Source organism: Aquarana catesbeiana, linkage group LG05, assembly GCF_042186555.1.
Source record: "Aquarana catesbeiana isolate 2022-GZ linkage group LG05, ASM4218655v1, whole genome shotgun sequence".
In the NCBI taxonomy this organism is placed as follows: domain Eukaryota; kingdom Metazoa; phylum Chordata; class Amphibia; order Anura; family Ranidae; genus Aquarana; species Aquarana catesbeiana.
This window is the reverse complement of record NC_133328.1, coordinates 196,139,319-196,160,432: the sequence shown is the minus strand read 5'-3', so window position 1 is coordinate 196,160,432 and position 21,114 is coordinate 196,139,319. Positions and strand designations below refer to the sequence as shown.

The following is a 21,114-nucleotide window of genomic DNA, read 5'->3' as shown; positions in this document are numbered from 1 at the left end:
TCAGTGCAAGACACATGAAAGCCCGCATGAAGTTTGCTAAAAAACACCTGAAGGGCTCCAAGATGGTGATAAATAAGATTCTCTGGTCTGATGAGACCAAGATACAACTTTTTGGCCTTAATTCTAAGCGGTATGTGTGGAGAAAACCAGGAACTGCTCATCACCTGTCCAATACAGTCCCAACAGTGAAGCATGGTGGTGGCAGCATCATGCTGTGGGAGTGTTTTTCAGCTGCAGGGACAGGGCGACTGGTTGCAATCGAGGGAAAGATGAATGCGGCCAAATACAGGGATATCCTGGACGAAAACCTTCTCCAGAGTGCTCAGGACCTCAGACTGGGCCGAAGGTTTACCTTCCAACAAGACAAGGAAAAGGACCTCCAAGGTAGTGTTCTCAGGAATACTACCGGTACATCGAGCCACACCAGAGAGGCAGAGGGAGATTAGGGAAGTAAACAAGTGGCTGAAGAGCTGGTGTAGTAAGGAGGGGTTTGGGTTCCTGGAGGACTGGGCCGACTTCTCAGTCGGTAACCGGTACTATAGAAGGGACGGACTGCACCTAAATGAGGAGGGTGCAGATCTGCTGGGAATGAAGATGGCCAAAAAGTTAGAGGGGTTTTTAAACTAGGCGATGGGGGGGAGGGTCCAGAGACAGTGATAGCCAGCGCGGAAGATATTCCAGAGGGTAGTATTGGGGGCATTAGTGGTAGGTTAACCAAAGCACAAAAACACAAGGTGAGTATAGTAGCAAGTCCAAGTTGCAATCTTGAAACACCCAATACGATGACAATATGCGACCGGTCTAAACTATGTGGCATGTTCACCAATGCCAGGAGCCTGGCGGACAAGATGGGTGAACTAGAGATACTGTTGTACAAGGAGGATTTGGATTTTGTGGGAATTTCAGAGACCTGGTTCAACAGCTCTCATGATTGGCTGGCAAACATTCAAGGGTATACCCTATACCGCAAGGATAGAGAGGGTAAAAAAGGGGGAGGGGTATGCCTATATATCAAGAATAATGTACAAGTGAATGTGAGAGATGACATCACTGAGGGGGCTAGGGAGGAGGTGGAATCTTTATGGGTAGAGCTCCAAAGGGATGAAGCTAAGGGGAAAATAATACTGGGAGTATGCTATAGGCCCCCTAACCTGAGGGAGGAAGTGGAGACGGATCTCCTATCACAAATTGGATTAGCAGCAAGGATGGGAAGTGTTATCATAATGGGGGATTTTAATTATCCAGACATAGACTGGGCGGAGGGAACCGCGCATTCATTTAAGGCTCGCCAGTTCCTTAATGTCTTGCAGGACAATTTTATGGGTCAGATGGTAGACGCACCAACTAGAAATAAAACATTACTGGATCTACTGATTACCAACAATACAGACCTCATAACAGATGTGGAAATACGGGGCAATTTTAGGTAACAGCGATCACAGGTCAATTAGTTTCAGTATAAATCACACAAATAGGAGACATGAAGGGAACACAAAGACACTGAATTTCAAAAGAGCCAACTTCCCTAAACTACAAACCTTGCTAAAAGGCATAAATTGGGATAAAATATTAGGAACAAAGAATACAGAGGAGAGATGGGTTTGCTTTAAGAGCATATTAAATAAGGGCATTAGCCAATGTATCCCATTGGGTAATAAATTTAAAAGAGCGAACAAACATCCTGGATGGCTTAACTCCAATGTAAAAATGCATATAAAAGCAAAGGAGAAGGCCTTCAAAAAATACAAGGTTGAGGGATCATCCACAGCATTCAGAATTTATAAAGAATGCAATAAGAAATGTAAGGGTGCAATTAGGATGGCTAAGATAGAACATGAAAGACACATAGCGGAGGAGAGCAAAAAAAATCCCAAGAAATTCTTTAAGTATGTTAACAGTAAAAAAGGGAGGACAGACCATATTGGCCCCATAAAGAATGAGGAAGGACATCTGGTTACAAAGGATGGGGAGATGGCAGAGGTATTGAATTTATTCTTCTCCTCAGTCTTCACGAGTGAATCGGGGGGCTTCAGTAACCAAAACTGCAGTGTTTATCCTCATGACACAACACAGGAAGCACCTACATGGTTAACAGAGGACGGAATTAAAATTAGACTTGAGAAACTTAACATTAATAAATCACCGGGACCAGATGGCTTGCATCCGAGGGTACTTAGGGAACTCAGTCAGGTGATTGCCAGACCGTTGTTCCTAATTTTTACAGACAGTCTATTGACTGGAATGGTACCAGCTGATTGGAGAAAAGCCAATGTAGCACCAATATTTAAAAAGGGCCCAAAAAACATCCCTGGGAATTACAGACCAGTTAGCCTAACATCAATAGTATGTAAACTCTTGGAGGGGATGATAAGGGACTATATACAAGATTTTAGTAATAAGAATGATATCATTAGCAGTAATCAGCATGGATTCATGAAGAATCGTTCTTGCCAAACCAATCTATTAACCTTCTATGAGGAGGTGAGTTGCCATCTAGATAAAGGAAGGCCCGTAGACGTGGTGTATCTGGATTTTGCAAAAGCATTTGACACAGTTCCCCATAAACGTTTACTGTACAAAATAAGGTGCGTTGGCATGGACCATAGGGTGAGTACATGGATTGAAAACTGGCTACAAGGGCGTGTTCAGAGGGTGGTGATAAATGGGGAGTACTCAGAATGGTCAGGGGTGGGTAGTGGGGTCCCCCAGGGTTCTGTGCTGGGACCAATCCTATTTAATTTGTTCATAAACGACCTGGAGGATGGGATAAACAGTTCCATCTCTGTATTTGCAGACGATACTAAGCTAAGCAGGGCAATAACTTCTCCGCAGGATGTAGAAATCTTGCAAAAAGACCTGAACAAATTAATGGGGTGGGCGACTACATGGCAAATGAGGTTCAATGTAGAAAAATGTAAAATAATGCATTTGGGTGGCAAAAATATGAATGCAATCTATACACTGGGGGGAGAACCTCTGGGGGAATCTAGGATGGAAAAGGACTTGGGGGTCCTAGTGGATGATAGGCTCAGCAATGGCATGCAATGCCAAGCTGCTGCTAATAAAGCAAACAGAATATTGGCATGCATTAAAAGGGGGATCAACTGCAGAGATAAAACAATAATTCTCCCGCTCTACAAGACTCTGGTCCGGCCGCACCTGGAGTATGCTATCCAGTTCTGGGCACCAGTCCTCAGGAGGGACGTACTGGAAATGGAGCGAGTACAAAGAAGGGCAACAAAGCTAATAAAGGGTCTGGAGGATCTTAGTTATGAGGAAAGGTTGCAAGCACTGAACTTATTCTCTCTGGAGAAGAGACGCTTGAGAGGGGATATGATTTCAATTTACAAATACTGTACTGGTGACCCCACAATAGGGATAAAACTTTTTCGCAGAAGAGAGTTTAATAAGACTCGTGGCCACTCATTACAATTAGAAGAAAAGAGGTTTAACCTTAAACTACGTAGAGGGTTCTTTACTGTAAGAGCGGCAAGGATGTGGAATTCCCTTCCACAGGCGGTGGTCTCAGCGGGGAGCATTGATAGCTTCAAGAAACTATTAGATAATCACCTGAATGACCGCAATATACAGGGATATGTAATGTAATACTGACACATAATCACACACATAGGTTGGACTTGATGGACTTGTGTCTTTTTTCAACCTCACCTACTATGTAACTATGTAAAACTATGTAACAATGACCCTAAGCACACAGCTAAAATAACGAAGGAGTGGCTTCACAACTCCGTGACTGTTCTTGAATGGCCCAGCCAGAGCCCCGACTTAAACCCAATTGAGCAACTCTGGAGAGACCTAAAAATGGCTGTCTACGAACGTTTACCATCCAACCTGACAGAACTGGAGAGGATCTGCAAGGAGGAATGGCAGAGGATCCCCAAATCCAGGTGTGAAAACTTGTTGCATCTTTCCCAAAAAGACTCATGGCTGTATTAGATCAAAAGGGTGCTTCTACTAAATACTGAGCAAAGGGTCTGAATACTTAGGATCATGTGATATTTCAGTTTTTCTTTTTTAATAAATCTGCAAAAATGTCAACAATTCTGTGTTTTTCTGTCAATATGGGGTGCTGTGTGTACATTAATGAGGAAAAAAATGAACTTAAATGATTTTAGCAAATGGCTGCAATATAACAAAGAGTGAAAAATTTAAGGGGGTCTGAATACTTTCCATCCCCACTGTAATGCCCCGTACACACGGTCGGACTTTCCGATGGAAAATGTGCGATCAGAGCTTGTTGTCGGAAATTCCGACTGTGTGTGGGCTCCATAGGACATTTTCCATCGGATTTTCCGACACACAAAGTTTGAGAGCTTGCTATAAAATTTTCCGACAACGGAAATTCCGATCGCATGTACACAAATCCGACACACAAAGTGCCACGCATGCTCCGAATAAATTAAGAGACGAAAGCTATTGGCTACTGCCCCGTTTATAGTCACGATGTATGTATTTTACGTCACCACGTTTAGAACGATCGGATTTTCCGACAACTTTGTGTGACCATGTGTATGCAAGACAAGTTTGAGCCAACATCCGTCGGAAAAAATCCATGGATTTTGTTGTCGGAATGTCCGATCAATGTCCGACCGTGGGTACGGGGCATATGTATTTCATATGATCTAGTGCACATAAGTATTTTTCTGATCTACTCTATTCTGTATGAAGAATAGGATTCAAACTGGAGAAGAAATAGCACAATAACATTTCCCTTTTCCCCTATTCGAACAGAACGAAAGTGCATGCAGTTTCACAAGAAAAATAACTCTGCAATTTTTTTTTTTATATATACATCTAAAGTGTATGTAACAGAGTGACCCCATGCTACACGGTGAAAGGCAGTTTTACTTTACAACCCAACCACTTTAATGATAAGTAGTTTTTTTAAACTAACTTTATTTACAAGTGAAACTCCATAAGCATAACTATTGTGAAGGAGTTGTAGAAGGTGATACTACAAAAATCTATTTAAAAATATGAATAACAGAAAGAATATGCTGTCATTTATATCCATAGATGTCTGCCGTAGTTTTGAATATAGAAATGAAAGTGGCACTAAGTTCAGGTTTAAAAAAACAAAAACAAAAAAAAATTCTATTCAAGTTTGAATAAAAAAAAAAAATCCTTCTATTGCACTCAGCCTCCTCCAAATCACATTCCTGCTGTGACTACATTCGTTCTCCATCGTCCCACTGTATGTAGGAACATAGCCACCCTCTCTTGCTGCTGGCTCCCGAAATGGACTAAGGACTATGGGATTTGTAGTGTGCATAGAGCAATACACATGACCACAACTATGGTACATTGCTTACTTTAAAAAAAAAGTAAGTTAAGGAGCTCATAGAGGTCATTACAAGGAAGCAGAAAAACACAGTAGGAAACAATTTCATGAACAATAGATTACAGGATCATTAAAAGACTCGCAGCTTCACAGCCGGTTCCCTACTGCGCATGCGGGAAGTGCACTGCGCTTTCTGAAGGGCGGAGGAAGGAGGAGGGGGGGCCGAACTTCCGAGTGATCTCGGCGAGATCTCTCGAAAGTGGGGTCAGGTACCTAATCCCCCCCCCTCCCCCCCGAAAGGTGCCAAATGTGGCACCGGAGGGGGAGGGGGAGGCAGATAAATGGAGCTTCCACTTTTGGGTGGAATTACGCTTTATAGAGTAACTCCACTTTTGTTAAGGAGAAAAAATGTACCCTCTGGGTGATCTATGTACATGGCAAGTATTTTGATTTGTTGCATATTTCTACCTATAGTTATGTTGAAGATACAGCTGTTTGTCTGTGATCATGTGCACAGTGAATGTGAATGGGAGTGATTTTATAATTATCAATCAGCTGCTGCACTTGCAGGGTTCTAATGAGTAAAGTGGCAGAGACTGCATTCCTTTACACACAATTTTCCTTTGGAAGTGTATCATGAAAAACAAACTTTTTTTGCAGGGAATGACCGAAATCTGACTTGTATTTTAGTGCAGACTTCTGGGAAAATCAGTAAGCCAATCCCACAAGCAGGAAATTACATTTCTAGAGGGGTTGGGGGGCGTTCTGTACAACACGTGTGTACATAACGCCTCCAGGTAGCCATATTGCATTGCACTTTAAAGAAATGTACAACTCTGCAGATTAAAAAGGAACGATCATTTTTAATAACATTTAATTACAATATGACTTGTGTAACAATTGTATACGCTATATTATTTTATTTTTTGCTATTTTTTCCCACGAAAGTGGAGTTACCCTTGAAGTAATGAATGTGCATGGATCATTTTTGAATAAGGATATTGTTTAGTGTCACTTTAATGGAATAGCACTTCTGTTCAGGAAATCGCTCAACTGAAAAGTTTAATTATCATTTCAAAGGTTTTCAAAACATAATTTGAAAATATGTAATATTTAAGAGCATGCCTTTTGCCACAAGAAGGGTACACCAAAGTATTTTTACTTACAAACTGAGCCCTCTGCTCTCCTTGGGCACTTTGATTTCAGGAAAGACAAAGGCAATTACAGCAGCCATATTAAAGAAACATAGCTGCAGGCTTGTCATAAAAGTAGTATACACACTAAATGCTTCTAACTTGGCAGTCCGGTACAGCTGCTCATAAAAATATGCTGAAAAAATAAAGCTCCTTGCGGAGAATAAACGTAACCATTCTATAAATACTTACAGAAACGTTTTTATTTTATTTAAGCATTTTGGTTTCCAAAACTAGGTGCTGTAAGTAGAAGGCAAAAACCCTTCCGTTTCACACTGATGTCTCATCTGCAAAGCTGTGGGCAGTGTACATTATTAAGCAGGTCACCCAATAAACCTTATGATGAATGTCTCTTTATATAGAGTTCAATGGAGACAACAGACCTGCCTAATACAAGGGAAATTGGTAACAACCTTTAGTTGGGCTTATTATTGATTACATTCATTTGTTGCCAACAGACATGTCTGTAAATTATCAGGTGGGACAGTGTATGCAGACAGCATATTATGCTATGTATAAATGTGAACATCTAGACCAGGGGTCTCCAACTTTTCAGGACGAGGGCCACATCGTACATTTTACAAATATTCACTGGTTGAAAAGAAATCAGTTTTATAAATGAATGAATGAATGAAAATGTTTTACTTTGAACTTCCTAGTAATCATGGTCTTCAGTCATGTTCCTGTTACCCAGCTTCGGATACGCATCTTGATCCTGTTATTGACCCGGCTTCCCCTCTGACTTTGCTTTCAGATTCTCTGATTGTTCATGTTCACTGGCTGTCTCCACTACCGGCCCCAGCCTTTACTTCTGACCACGCTTTTGCATAGTGAATCTGTACCTCACTGCCCTCTTGTTGCTGACTTCTGACTGTTCCTGACTCGGATTCTGTTCAGGCTATGGTGTACCTTCAATTGGCTATCCTTCAACCAGGTTTGGGACCTGACCCCCATCTTTAACTGGTCTTGGAGTCTCCATGATGCATCACCAGCTGCACTTTTGCTAGTCAGATACCAGCGCTCCCTGCTCACAGTGTCTACACCTTGGCATTTGTGCCTTTCTATCTCTCCTGCATACAGATTCTCAATGTCCAGGTGTGCTCAGAAGGGAAATGTGCAAGAGGCCACCCTTGTCATCTCAGGCTCTGCATACAGGTACATGACACCCCCACACATCACATCAGAGTCCCCCTTACATCACAATCCATATCTGTGCCCCCCCCCTTACATCACAGTCCACTTCAGAGTCTCCTTAATAACACAGCCCACACATCAGAGTCCCCCTTACATCAAAGTCCATATTAGAAATTCCCCTTACATCAGAGTTCCCAGCAAAGTCCCCCTTACATCAGAGTCCACATAAGAGTCCTGCCTTACATCAGGGACCCCATCTGGGTTCCCCTTATATTAGGGTCCCCATCACAGTGGAGACTGCGCTTATCAGCTGAGGCCTGAAAAATCTTGTATCGGGCCACATGTGGCTCTCGGACATTAGCCCGGAGACCCCTAATCTAGACCTATGTAACATAAACTATTGAGTTTTATTGCTCTAACTCACCTGAACAATATGGAAGGAAGCAGCTTGGATGGTATTCAAGTTTTTTCATGAAGCGGATTTGCCCATTCTCTTTGAGGCAGAAGAAATTTCGTTCACCAAGAACAAATATTGAGAAAACTGTGTTATTAAATGAGACAATACTGATATCCAGTGCCTGCTCACCGATGTTCAGAGTCCAGTCTGCCTGTAAAGGGGAAAGAACAAATGCCAAGTAGTCACATAAATAACCTAGATGTAGAGCAAAATGTAGCTACAGAATCATACAAAATGTCTTGGTTGAGTTTATTAAATGTTTATGCAATCTATAAAAAGATTCAGTCACTAATAAGGTACATCTAAAGCCCAAACTTTTTTTCCCATTTTGGTTTGAATAGGAAATGGATGTTTTTTGCCATTAGTGTCTTATTCAAAAGATATCCCCTAATTTTCTGTCTTGCAGACACAACAAAAAGTGAGAGAAAATCGCTTTAAATTGGGGGAAATCCCTTCTTAAACAGCTGTTACTGGAACAAGTGTCCCCTTTGGAAGATGACTCCACTATTCCTGGTTCTCATTACATTTCAACAATTTTGGACAAATAGAGAAAGAACTTCCCTAGCAGGGATACAGGCAGAAATAAAAAAATAAAAAATTGACAGATTCTAACTCTTAACTACACTATTAAAAATGTATAGTTTTGGCTTTGAATAAGCCATAGCCTTTGCAATATTTTGTGCTCTCTCTCTTATTTCCTTCTTTATTGACATTCTGAAAGCCATTGCTGTATCTAGTACTAAGCATATTGGTTCATACCCAGTGGCTTGTGAGCCATTGAGGTTCAAGCAGACTCTCAGTGGTTCTTAGTATGCTCATTCAGTGCCACTGATAAGGGGGTGCAGGCAGGCCTCCTGTACAGGGGTCCCATTGGGTCAGCAGGGGGGCTGTCTGTGGCTCTCCCCTCTCCTTAGTTGCATTGTCCTCCCCAGTGCCCCAGGCAGAGTAGCCAGGAGCCAGGGAGTACTCAACAGATTCTCCCTGGGCATCCAAAGGTGGTGGACGAGGCCAGGGGTGTGGTCACTTCCTCCACTCTTTGCACAAGTAGCGGTTTCCTTCTGGCTGATCTAGCAGCTGAAGAAGATGAGGAAAGAGGGGAAAGAACAGATGGTAGCCTCTTCTATTTCCAACCATGCAATAAGTGACTGAATGACTGCCATGCCACTACATATTGCTCACTGACCACCAATGCATACTACTCACTGACTGCCCTGTCACTATATACTGCTTACTGACTTCCCTGCCATGACATACAGCCCTACCCTGCCATTACATACTACTTATTGACCACCCTTCCACTACATATTGGTCACTGATCACCCTGCCACTATGTACTGCTCACTGACCACCCTGCCACTACATACTGCTCACTGACTGCCCACTGACCACCACTGCATACTGCTCACTGACTGCCCTGCCACTATATACTGCTCACTGACTTACCTGCCAATACATACTGCTCACTGACTGCTCTGCCACGACATATTGCCCTACCCTGTTACTACAGACTACTCATTGACCACTCTGCCACTACATATTGGTCACTGACTGCCCTGCCACTATGCACTGCTCACTGACTGCCTCCTGCTACATATTGCTCACTCACTGCCCTGCCACTGCATACTGCTTGAAAGGTTCATCCCATTGCTTGCATCAGGGCTGAGGTGTGAAGTGATATTTTCAGGAAGAGATTTACAGCACCAGTGGCGGAACTCGCGCCATAGCAACACACGCGGGCGCTATGGGGCCCACAGCCGAGTGGGGCCCAGTGAGGACAGGCGGCTCCGCGGGTGAGAGCGGGCGGCTTTGCAGGCCCGCGGGTGAGAGCAGGCGGCTCCACGGGTCCGCGGTTAGAGCGTGGGCGGCTCCGAGGGCTGTCAGGCGGTGAGACAGCTGGGCGACTCGTGTGTGAGCGGGCTGGCCAATCAGGGAGCTGGCAAGCGGGGGTGCATAGAGATGACATCATCTCTCACCGCCCGGCACCCTCCCTGCATCCCTGCAGTGCAGTTCCCCCTTCACTGTGCAGGCAGCCTCGGGAAGCAGAGAGATGACATTATCTCTCTGCTGCCTGACTTATAATCTGCTGCCTGACTCTGGGACACAGCAGGAAAGTGACACAGCAAGTGACAATCCATAATGTGTGACAGGAGAAGTGGCAAGTGACAATCCGGGACGTGGCAAGTGACAATCCGTAATGTGTGGCAGGTGACGTGGCAAGTGTCAATCTGGGGCATGGCAAGTGACAATCCGTAATGTGTGGCAGGTGACGTGGCAAGTGACAATCCGGAATGTGTGGCAAGTGACAATCTGGGGTGTGGCAAGTAACAATCCGTAATGTGTGGCACGTGACGTGGCAAGTGACAATCCGTAATGTGTGGCAAGTGACAATCTGGGACGTGGCAAGTAACAATCCGTAATGTGTGGCAGGTGACGTGGTAAGTGACAATCCGTAATGTGTGGCAAGTGACAATCCGGAACGTGGCAAGTGATAACCCGTAATGTGTGGCAAGTGACAATCCGGAACGTGGCAAGTGATAACCCGTAATGTGTGGCAAGTGACAATCTGGGACGTGGCAAGTGACAATCCATAATGTGTGGCAGGTGATGTGGCAACTGACAATCCGTAATGTGTGGCAAGTGATAATCCTGGACGTGGCAAGTGACAATCTGGAATGTGTGGCAGGTGACGTGGCAAGTGACAATCCGGAATGTGTGGCAAGTGACAATCCGGGACATGGCAAGTGACAATCCGTAATGTGTGGCAAGTGACGTGGCAAGTGACAATCGGTAATGTGTGGCAAGTGACAATCCGGGACGTGGCAAGTGACAATCGGTAATGTGTGGCAGGTGACGTGGCAAGTGAAAATCTGGGGCGTGGCAAGTGACAATCCGTAATGTGTGGCAGGTGACGTGGCAAGTGACAATCCGTAATGTTTGGCAAGTGGCAATCAGGGACGTTGCAAGTGACAATCCTTAATGTGTGGCAGGTGACGTGGCAAGTGACAATCCGTAACATGTGGCAGGCGACCTGGCAAGTGACAATCCGTAATGTGTGGCAAATGGCAATCCGAGACGTGGCAAGTGACAATCTGTAATGTGTGGCAGGAGATGTGGCAAGTGACAATCTGTAATGTGTGGCAGGTGACGTGGCAAGTGACAATCCTTAATGTGCGTCAGGTGACGTGGCAAGTGACAATCTGGGACGTGGCAAGTGACAGTCCGTAATGTGTGGCAAGTGATAATCTGGGACGTGGCAAGTGACAATCAGTAATGTGTGGCAGGTGACATGGCAAGTGACAATCCAGGACGTGGCAAGTGGACAATCGGCAACATGTGGCAGGTGAAATTCTGCAACGTGTGACAAGTGACAATCTGCATTTGGTGGAAGGTGATGTGGCAAGTGGACAATCCGCAACCTGTGGCGGGTGATGTGGCAAGTGACATTCCGTGACAAGTTGCATCTGGTGGTAGGCGACGGTGGCAAGTGACACGCTCAGGGCTCCCACTGATTCTGCATTATGGTGAGTTGAACTATTTCATTTTATATAACAGAACAGAAATTGGTTAGAAGGCATGAGGTCAGCAATATGTGTCCTTCAGGGGCTGCATACAGTATACTGCATACTTTGTTGTTCAAAATTCATATAAGCTGTTGCCTGGGTACTGTGCATGGGTGCAGTAATCTGTTGTTCAATGGCATTAGTTCTTTTTTTTGTGGGGGGGGCGGTTCGCAGGGGGGGGCCCATACAACATTTTGCTATGGGGCCCTGTGATTTCTAGTTACGCCCCTGTACAGCACCCTGCTGTCCCCCAGCCATTATTTGTCTGTATTGCACACAGATGTACAGAGAACTAATGCTGACATCACTGGGTCTAAATTCAAGAAATATGAAAATGGAAAGTTTTTTTTTTTTTGCTAATATCATTGGGAAGTGGAAACAGAACCAAGGAAGGCAAAATATAAGCAGATTAAGCTTCAGCTTTAAAAAATACTGGGTGTTTTTAAGCAAACAGTACTAATTTACCTTGACTGAATGCAAACTGAAATGATTTATGAAGGAGAAGTTGGGGAAAGTGTGAGTTATTATAAAAGAGAGCTGCCAATAAAACAAGCTGTGTGTGACAACTAGAAAGAAATGTTGAATGATCAGACCAATAATACCCTGGCAGCAGAACAAAGCTGTTCTTAGCTACAGATCATTACAAGTGTGTTATTTTTCCAAAAGTACACAAGAGATGAGAAAAATTGATTTAGCAGCTAGACAAGCTTTCTATGCAAACTGGGATTTTAACAGTTATGGTTTTACTGGCAAATACAATCGATGCTGCCATGTAATGTTTCGTACATTTTCGCAAGTGGATGTAAACCCCCATTTTTTTTTTTTAAATTAAAACTCATATCTGTTACAGCAGAGGATGTCATTTCATCTGTGCCCAGTCTTGCCACGAAGAGTTAAAGCAGTGTTCCAGCCAAAACTTTTTTTTTTTTTTTTAAAGTCAGCAGCTACAAACATTGTAGCTGCTGACTGTTAATAAGGACACTTACCTGTCCAGGGAGCCCACGATGTCGGTCCCCCGAGGCCGAACTGTCCATCGGATCGGGTGCAGGCGCCGCTATTCCAACTAAGAGAAACTGGCAGTGGAGCCTTCACTGCCAGTTTCTCGACTGCGCATGCGCGAGTCGCGCTGAGCTTTGTGAATGGCCAGCTTGTCTTCTGGGTCACACACATGTCCCAGAAGACAACGGGGGGGCTCGCCGCAGAAGAGGATGTGACGTCCTCGGCTGTGGCCCGGATGGATCAGAAGTACTCTCAGTACTTCCAAAAAAGGTACGAGAGAAAGTAAAAAAAATGTTCAAATATCCAAAAACTAGGGGTTGAGAGGTGGTCTTTCGTTGAAGACCACCTCTCAAAATTGGGTGGAACTCTGTTTTAATCCAGCTCCGAGCAATCCTCTTATCTTTCTTCAGTAAGATAAAAACTGACACACAGAGAAATAGGCGTCTGTTCTTCCCCCTTGCTGTGAGTGACAGGTGATTTCCTTATCTCATGCACAAGTGTGAGAGAGACATTCTGTGTACTTCAGATCCCCCCTCCTTTCTTCTCCAGCTCTCCCAGGATTGGCTGCTCCACACCTCAGCATGTTTGGGCATGCTGAAGTCATGTGATGACTTTCCTGGGTTTTGACTCGATGTTAATGATCATGGGGCATAATATACGAGACCAGCAGAAGTTCAGCGTAAGAAATGTCGATGCCTGGCCAAGGGGAGTGTAGAAGTGGCGGGGAGTCTACTGACATCACAACTCCACCCACCGAGTCCTGGACAACAGACCTGCCCACGGAATTCGGAATTTTGCAAGGCTCCAAACAGCTAAAGGGGAGATATTTGACAGATAAGGATACATGCAGGAGGCATGTATATCCTTATAGATAAGCACTATGGAAGTAATTTAGAAATTATGAGAGTGGGTTTACATCAACTTTAAGCAGTGGCGGAAGTACCAGGGTCACAACAGTTGCACTTGCTACTGGGCCTTGGGGTTCTGCCACTGTGAGGGGGCCCCCAGACAGCACGAAAGACTTCCGGTCCGGCGCCTGATGTAACAGCCGCAAGGACGGTAAGCTCTAAGACCCCTTTCACACTGAGGGCGTTTTGCGGGCGATATAGCGTTAAAAATAGCGCCTGCAATCCGCCCTCAAACAGCTGCAGCATTGTCTCCAGTGTGAAAGCCCGAGGGCTTTCACACCGGAGCGCTGCACTGGCAGGACATCAGGAAAAGTTACTTCCATAGTGCTTATCTATAAGGATATACATGCATCCTGCACGTATCCTTACCTGTCAAATATCTCCCCTTTAGCTGTTTGTATAGCGCATAGCAAGGAACTATGTCCTTACTCCTGATTAGGCAGAGAAAAAAACTGGAGGCCTATAGCAGAGAGGGGGGTTTATATCACCTAGGACTGCCCATAGGCGTATACAAGTCTTTTTTCTGCCTAGTATCCTACTCCTGTAGGGGGCGATATAACCCTATGGTTCTGAATAATAGAGCACTGTCAATAAACAAATGAGAACTTTTTGTTCTTGGGTTTTGATATCCGTTAAAAGAAAACCCCATGTCTTTAAAAAATGTTGGTATATGTAATTATTTCACAAGTATTTCTGTAAGCAAAGGTTATCTGGATTACCTTTCCAATTCAGTCTGAAGTCACCAAGACTTTCTAAGACAATTCAATTGTTGGCAACCTGAAAGCATTCTGTCACAGGGGAAAAGAGAACATTTGGCCCGGGAAACAAACACAACCACCTGTCCCTTTCATGGTAGCGACAGCTTCTTGTACACTGCTTCAGGCAGCCATAGTGAGATGCGGGTCATGTCTTGGAGAACATGTTCTATTGTAACATATTGCTCGTTTACACGTGCTTTAAAATGTGGTATTGAACACGCTTTTTTAAAGCACTCTGAATGCTAATCACAGCACCTGTCACCAAATAAAATGGTAAGCTTACAGTCCTGTTTACACATTTTGTTCGCTTTGCTTCAAAACTTATACCCCATGTTGCCTTCTTGGTGCTTCAAAGTGTCTTCAAAGCCTCCATAGATGTCTATGACATTACTCACTTACAGCACCTACAGCTTTTGAGAGGCCTTTATTCAGCTTTAGCTTCACTTTATTTTGTAGGCGTTGCAGGTATGAGATTTCCCAGAATGCACTGGCAAACCAACAAGCAAACCAGAATGATGTCATCAGCAGTCACTTCCAGTTCATGTGTATATATTCTGGGAGTTTCTGGTGCAGACATCACATCTGGTGTGCAGTGTGGAACAGTAGGAAGATGAATAGGGTCCAGACTGGAGCAGAGAAACTAGCAAACATGGTGTGCAACATGGGAACGCTATAGTGGAAGGTGAGTGGGGACTGGAGAGATAGGACTGAGCAGCAGAGAATTAGCAGAGCTGGAGAAACTAACAATGTCACATGTGGTTCGTAGCATGGAGCAATATAGCAGGAGCAGAGAGAGAGGAGGATCAGCAAACCAGAGAATGAGTAGAGCTGGGGGTTACTACTGAGTGGGGGAATCAGCAGAGCAATAAAATCAGCAGTGGGCATTACAATATATACACTATATTGCCAAAAGTATTGGGACGTCTGCCTTTACACGCACATGCACTTTAATGACATCCCACTCTTAGTAAGCTTCAATATTGAGTTTGCAGCTATAACAGCTTCACCTCTTCTGGGAAGGTTTAAGGAGTGTGTCTAGGGGAATGTTTGACAAGTCTTCCAGACGCGCATTTGTGAGGTCAGGCACTGATGTTGGACGATAAGGCCTGGCTCACAGTCTTTGCTCTAATTCACCCCAAAGGTGTTCTATCAGGTTGAGATCAGGACTCTGTGCAAGCCAGTCAAGTTCCTCCACCCCAAACCCGCTCATCCATGTCTTTATGGACCTTGCTTTGTGCACTGGTGTGCAGTCATGTTGGAACAGGAAGGGGCCATCCCAAACTTTTCCCACAAAGTTGGGAGCATGAAATTGTCTAAAAAGGTATGCTGACGCCTTAAGAGTTCCCTTCACTGGAACTAAAAGCCAAGCCCAACCTCTGAAAAACAACCCCACACCATAACCCCCCCCCCCCCCACCAAATGATTTAGACCAGTGCACAAAGCAAGGTCCATAAAGACATGGATGAGCGAGTTTGGGGTGGAGGAACTTGACTGGCCTGCACAGAGTCCTGATCTGAACCCAATAGAATACCTTTGGGATGAATTAGAGCTGAGACTGTGAGCCAGGCCTTCTTGTCCAACATCAATACCTGGGCTCACAAATGCTCTTCTAGAAGAATGGTCAAACATTCCCATAGACACACTCCTAAACCTTGTGGACAGCCTTCCCAGAAGAGTTAAAGCTGTTATAGCTGCAAAGGGAGGGCCAACTCAATATTGGACTAAGACTGGGATGCCAATAAAGGCAGGCATCCCAATACTTTTGGCAATATGGTGTATGTATATATATATATAAAGATAAATACTTGAATGTCAAACTATGCTTTGCTTTAATGAGAACCATAGAAGCATATACTTGTCTATGTATTCCTTTAGTGCTGGTGTTTAGTGAATGTCCCAGCACTGTCACATAGGGGCAAGGAAAGTTTTTATTTTAGTGTAAGTTTCAGCTGCAGTGAATTAGAACTAATGCTGGCCATACACTATACGAAAAATCAGCCAAACCCGTTTTCGAAAAACGAACATTCGGCCGTGAGCGCAAACAATGGTGCCATCATGTAATGACCCATAAATTGTTCAGTGGACATAAATGAATGAATTTTTGTTTGTTTTTTTTACATATACCTAGTGCAGACAGTTCGGACGGGAAACACATTAACCTTTCAATTTATCGTTTGTTTGGCAGAAAATTTCCAAACTTGTCCTTTGTTTTTTCATCTCAAAAACGTCCCAAAGATTATCGATTTTGTGCCTATTAACTGGCCGAAAAATGAATGGACTGTCTAAATGACCAAATTTCGGACGATTTTTCGTATACTTTATGGACAGCATTACACAGGGTTGTCTATTGGCAGCTGAATGGAGAGAAGGGTGAGCGCAGAAAGGGGAATTTATGCTGCTAGTAAGGAAGATATCAAGGTGAACCGGTTGCTTTAAACTAGGTGGGCAAAGCAGAAAATCACATTAAAGTATGTTTAGACAATATGAGGAACAAATACCATGAAAATAAGCAAAAACATAAAACTGTAATATATTCTAAGCCAGGCTGTCAATTGCAGTGACTGTTTAGTTATGGCAGTTTCTTCAGCAATAACATTTAAACTGTTTTTGCAAAGTCCCGATCAACCTAAAATCACTGTGGAATACTTCAAGAAGGAGACATTGATGACAAGTATCGAATTTTTATCTCATCGCTATACTTGCTGCATTAAAGCATAGAAAGCTCACCTAAAGATCATGTGAAAGACATAAAAAGTGGAGACCATATCGTGATTAGGTGAAAATCTCAAACAGCGCCAGCAATATGAACATAAAAGAGTCTCCAGTGTGATCAAGCAGGAGACAGTAATACATACTCACTTTAATATGATGAGCAAGGGAATATTATATCAATTTGAAGGGGAAAAAACATACAAAAAATAAGATTGTTCCTTTTATGACCGAAGGGAGTTTTATAAACATGTGATAGAACTTAAAATAAAGCATTCCCTGCCATATGCTCTAAAGCAATTATCTGACACAGTGTGTCTGTAAAACAGCTGCGGCTGGTGAGCAACCCTCAGAGAGTCTATTAAATATATATCCATAGAACAGTAATACCGACCGAGAAATCAAATTCAGCCTTTGGATTCAATGCAAAAAAAAAACGCAGCAGATGCTATTTTAGGAAAACGTGTTCTTGTCTGCTGTGGAGTAAACTGAATTTCCTCTTTATGACAAAAGTGTAAGTTGCAGGAGTTGTGAATGACGTGTATCCCAACACACCATGTCATTACAACAGATGTGCAAGCCACAGGCCAACTTGCTACTCTCTACGCAATAAAATTAGCCACAAAACTTTCTATATTGAAAATAAAACCAAATGTAAACACTAATACTTTCAGGGTATACTACATTACATTTGATCGTGTTTCTTAAGCCTTCCCCAATACGATTTGCTTCACTACTGGTGTTGGTGTAAACTGGAATATACCACAATTGCAGGGGTAATCATTCACTCCCCCCATTTCCCCCAACTAGAAGCTCCATGCAGCAGTTTTACTAGCCCTAAAGTGGATGTTTGGTGAAGTTTTGATCCATATATCGGCAGGCTAGTTGTACAGAAGTTGATCTACTGATCAACCAGCCTATCGGATTTTCCCCAATTGATCAGCGCTGTAGGCTATAACTGGCAGCACTGATCAGTTGTTTTTTTTTTTTTACAACAGGGAAGTCTCCCACTGTCATTATACAAAGACACATTGGGGAGGATTCTCCTATTCACCTTAAAGTGTTACTAAACCCACAACAGTAAAATCAGTCTGTATATACAGTAAAGCATACTTGTTATACTCATTGTGGAACCTAAGAGGTTAATCCTCCGCATTTTGTAAAAAGGCTGTTTGATCTGGTCTTCTCTGATACTTTCCTTCTTTTACTTTTACTGTCCCCAATCCATCCATCCTTGGAAGCACTCTGCACATGCTCAGCTTGGTGTGTATTGCTAGAGAGTTATTTTGTTTTTTGGGAGGGGGCATGTGATTAGCACATGGCCAATCAGGACTGTCCAGACAGTGGGTCAGGGGTCATGCAGCCTCATAGGACAGTCAGAAGAGAATGAAAACTCCTCCTACAAGCTTTAACCAGTGCTTGGCCGGACACTGATAGAAGTCACAAGACTGCTATATACTGCTGATGAGAAAAGGTATTTAGCAGTTTATATTTACTAAAATTATTGCATTTCCATGTTCTGTGTACTGTGGGAGACCAGATATAGTGAATGCAGGGTCCTGGGTTTAGAAACACTTTAAGTGTTTGAATTGGGAATCAAGTCATTTTTTGTTCTTCACTAGCTTAAACAAAAAAAAAAAAGACTAATCTATGGACTGCTTTAGTCTTAGACAATGGGTTATGCAGCGACTTGCAAGTGATTGGATACTGGCAAACAAAGCTGTAAGGATAGCGCTAACTCCTCTCAGGTTAGGGCTAAGCCTCAGGTTAGTAGCAAGCAATAATGAGTTAATCATAAGCAACAGAGGGGAGGAACCACAGCCTGTAATTTACTCTAAGAAAAGGATTTTACTGGTAAGTCAAAATCCTGTTTTCTTAATCATACATTACAGAACACAGGATTTTACTATTAGACTACTATGGGATGTCCAAAAGCAATGCAACTGAGGAGAGGGCAACACTGCAAACACATGCCTACAGGCCCACATAACAAACAGGCAAAAAGAGGATTCAAAAACACAAAAGGGCAGCCCAAAGCACCACACGCCTGAAACTGGCATCAGAAAAGACATCCCAATGGTAAATCTCAACAGAACCAGGTGTTTAAAAGCTGCACAGTGACTACAACATCCAGACGTTGGAAAGAAATCTCCCTGGAATGTTGCAGAGCAGGACATAGAGAAGAGAAAAGAACAATGTCCTGGTTAAGGTGGAAGTAGGAAACCACCTTGGGAAGAAAGTATACCCTGGACCACAATGGTGTCCCTGTGTAACATAATAAAGGATTCCTTACAGGATAAGGCCGCAAATGTTTAACACATTACAGAGGTGATAGCAACTAGGAAGGCAACCTTGTGAGTGAGGGAACACAGGGGATATTCTTAACAGGGCAGTTTCTGAAGAACAGTTTATAGGTTTTGGTCCCCCGGTGTCGCTTAGGGGTGAACAGGGAAAACAATGTGAGCAACATCCTGCACAAAGGCCTTCACTAATGAGTAAGAGGAAGCTCTCTCTGAAAAAGAATAGCTAGGGCTGAAATTTGACTCTTGATCGTACTTAAGACCAAATGCTGATCCAGACAAGACTTGAGGAAAAACAGAATACTTCCTAGCCCCATACCACGCAAAAAGGCCTTCCAGGTCCAATTATAAATGTTGAGAGAAGTCGATTTCCTAGCTTTCAGGAGTACAGGGATGACTGAGTCTGATACAAGTGTTTTACCTTGATGCATTCTCTACATTAAGGTAAAAAACACTGCACTATCTTTCCTAGCCCCACTTTTCATAAACAATTACTTTGCTACTGTTACCACTCCAACTGTCTACGCTCCGGCACCACTCCCCTCTCTTTCTGCTTTCACAGGTGACACTGAGGATAGCAGGAGCTTTAGGCTCTTGCTGCTGTCAGTCAAACTCTTTGAGGAGGGTAAAGGGACATGGCTTACCAGCACTGTTTGCATCTATGGACACACACACAGCCCGGCTCAGGAGTATGCATGCACTGGTGCCTCGAGAAGGTGACAGCATCGGCGAGCGTCTGCCAGACCCCAACCCAGAGGCCTGAGAGAAACTAAAGGAACTTTTCATCATCAGGAGAGTTTTCCTGTAGGGGTTTTGACCTTCTTCATCTTCTAAGTATTCTCTCCTCCCATGCCTTCCTTGATGTACATAAGTATCCAAGGAGTTACCAAATAGGTGTTGTCCTTCAAAAGGCATACACACATGGTGTTTCTTGCAGGGACGCTTCATAGATCAAAGGATCCTTTGAATATGTTCCAAAAGGAGGCTCATCCTGAATATTTGGCAGAGGATCTTGGCTAACCCATCCACACAGTAGCACTATGGGCGAAAGCATTAGCTGATGGTTGACAGATGGTTCCATCAGAATGGACCCCAAGGTCCCAAGCTATGTTTTTGGACCAGACAGCTAAGGTCAGACAAAGTTGCAATGGCAAGTTGTACATCAGGACCAGCCAGAGGAAACATGGACTTGAAAAATGCTTCTAATCTCTTATTTAAAGGGCCCTTGAAAATCCTACACCACCAGCCCATATGTCTTGATTTGCAGATAACCAGTATATGATACTTATGTCTCTGATCACCTGGTGAAGGAGGTTGACTGATAGCTCTGGTGCCCCCTCCCCCCAATTTGTTTTTCTCTCTCTCTTCTCTTTTTCCTTTCACATAGCCTGTTTTTTTTATCTGACTGTAGGAAGTTTCTCTTTTTTATGTCCTTAACACTTTTCCATAATACCCAATCTTTGGGAGATCATTTCAGGCGTTGTGTTGTCTTTACAGGATTCCACCTGTAACTCAGAAGCCTGTATTACTAATTTTGGGCATAGATATAGACATCGACATAGAGATAGATATAGAGATAGACAGTGTTCCTGTAATGTCTGTGTATCTGTACCCCATTAACTTGTTGACTCTGTTTCATATTAGCTTTCTAGTCTGTAATAATTGTACCAACATTTGTTTTGTTTTATATTGGTAACTGTAATGCAGGATTAGACTGCAATTATTTTCACAATGTAGTGAATGTAAACCTGATTCATGAAATTTGACCCAAGCACATATATCTGCAGTGCGCAG

General features: G+C 43.4%; 1 protein-coding gene across 5 annotated transcripts in view; it reads right to left on the bottom strand.

The window, feature by feature from the left end:
* The window catches only part of BBS9 (Bardet-Biedl syndrome 9), a 580,121-nt gene that overhangs the window by 397,590 nt on the left and 161,417 nt on the right, over positions 1–21,114 (bottom strand). For all 5 annotated transcript variants that reach the window (XM_073630475.1, XM_073630476.1, XM_073630474.1 and 2 more), the window contains exon 9: positions 8,054–8,237. In XM_073630475.1, the coding sequence (XP_073486576.1) occupies positions 8,054–8,237 (184 nt within the window). The remainder of the gene's footprint in view (positions 1–8,053; positions 8,238–21,114) is intronic.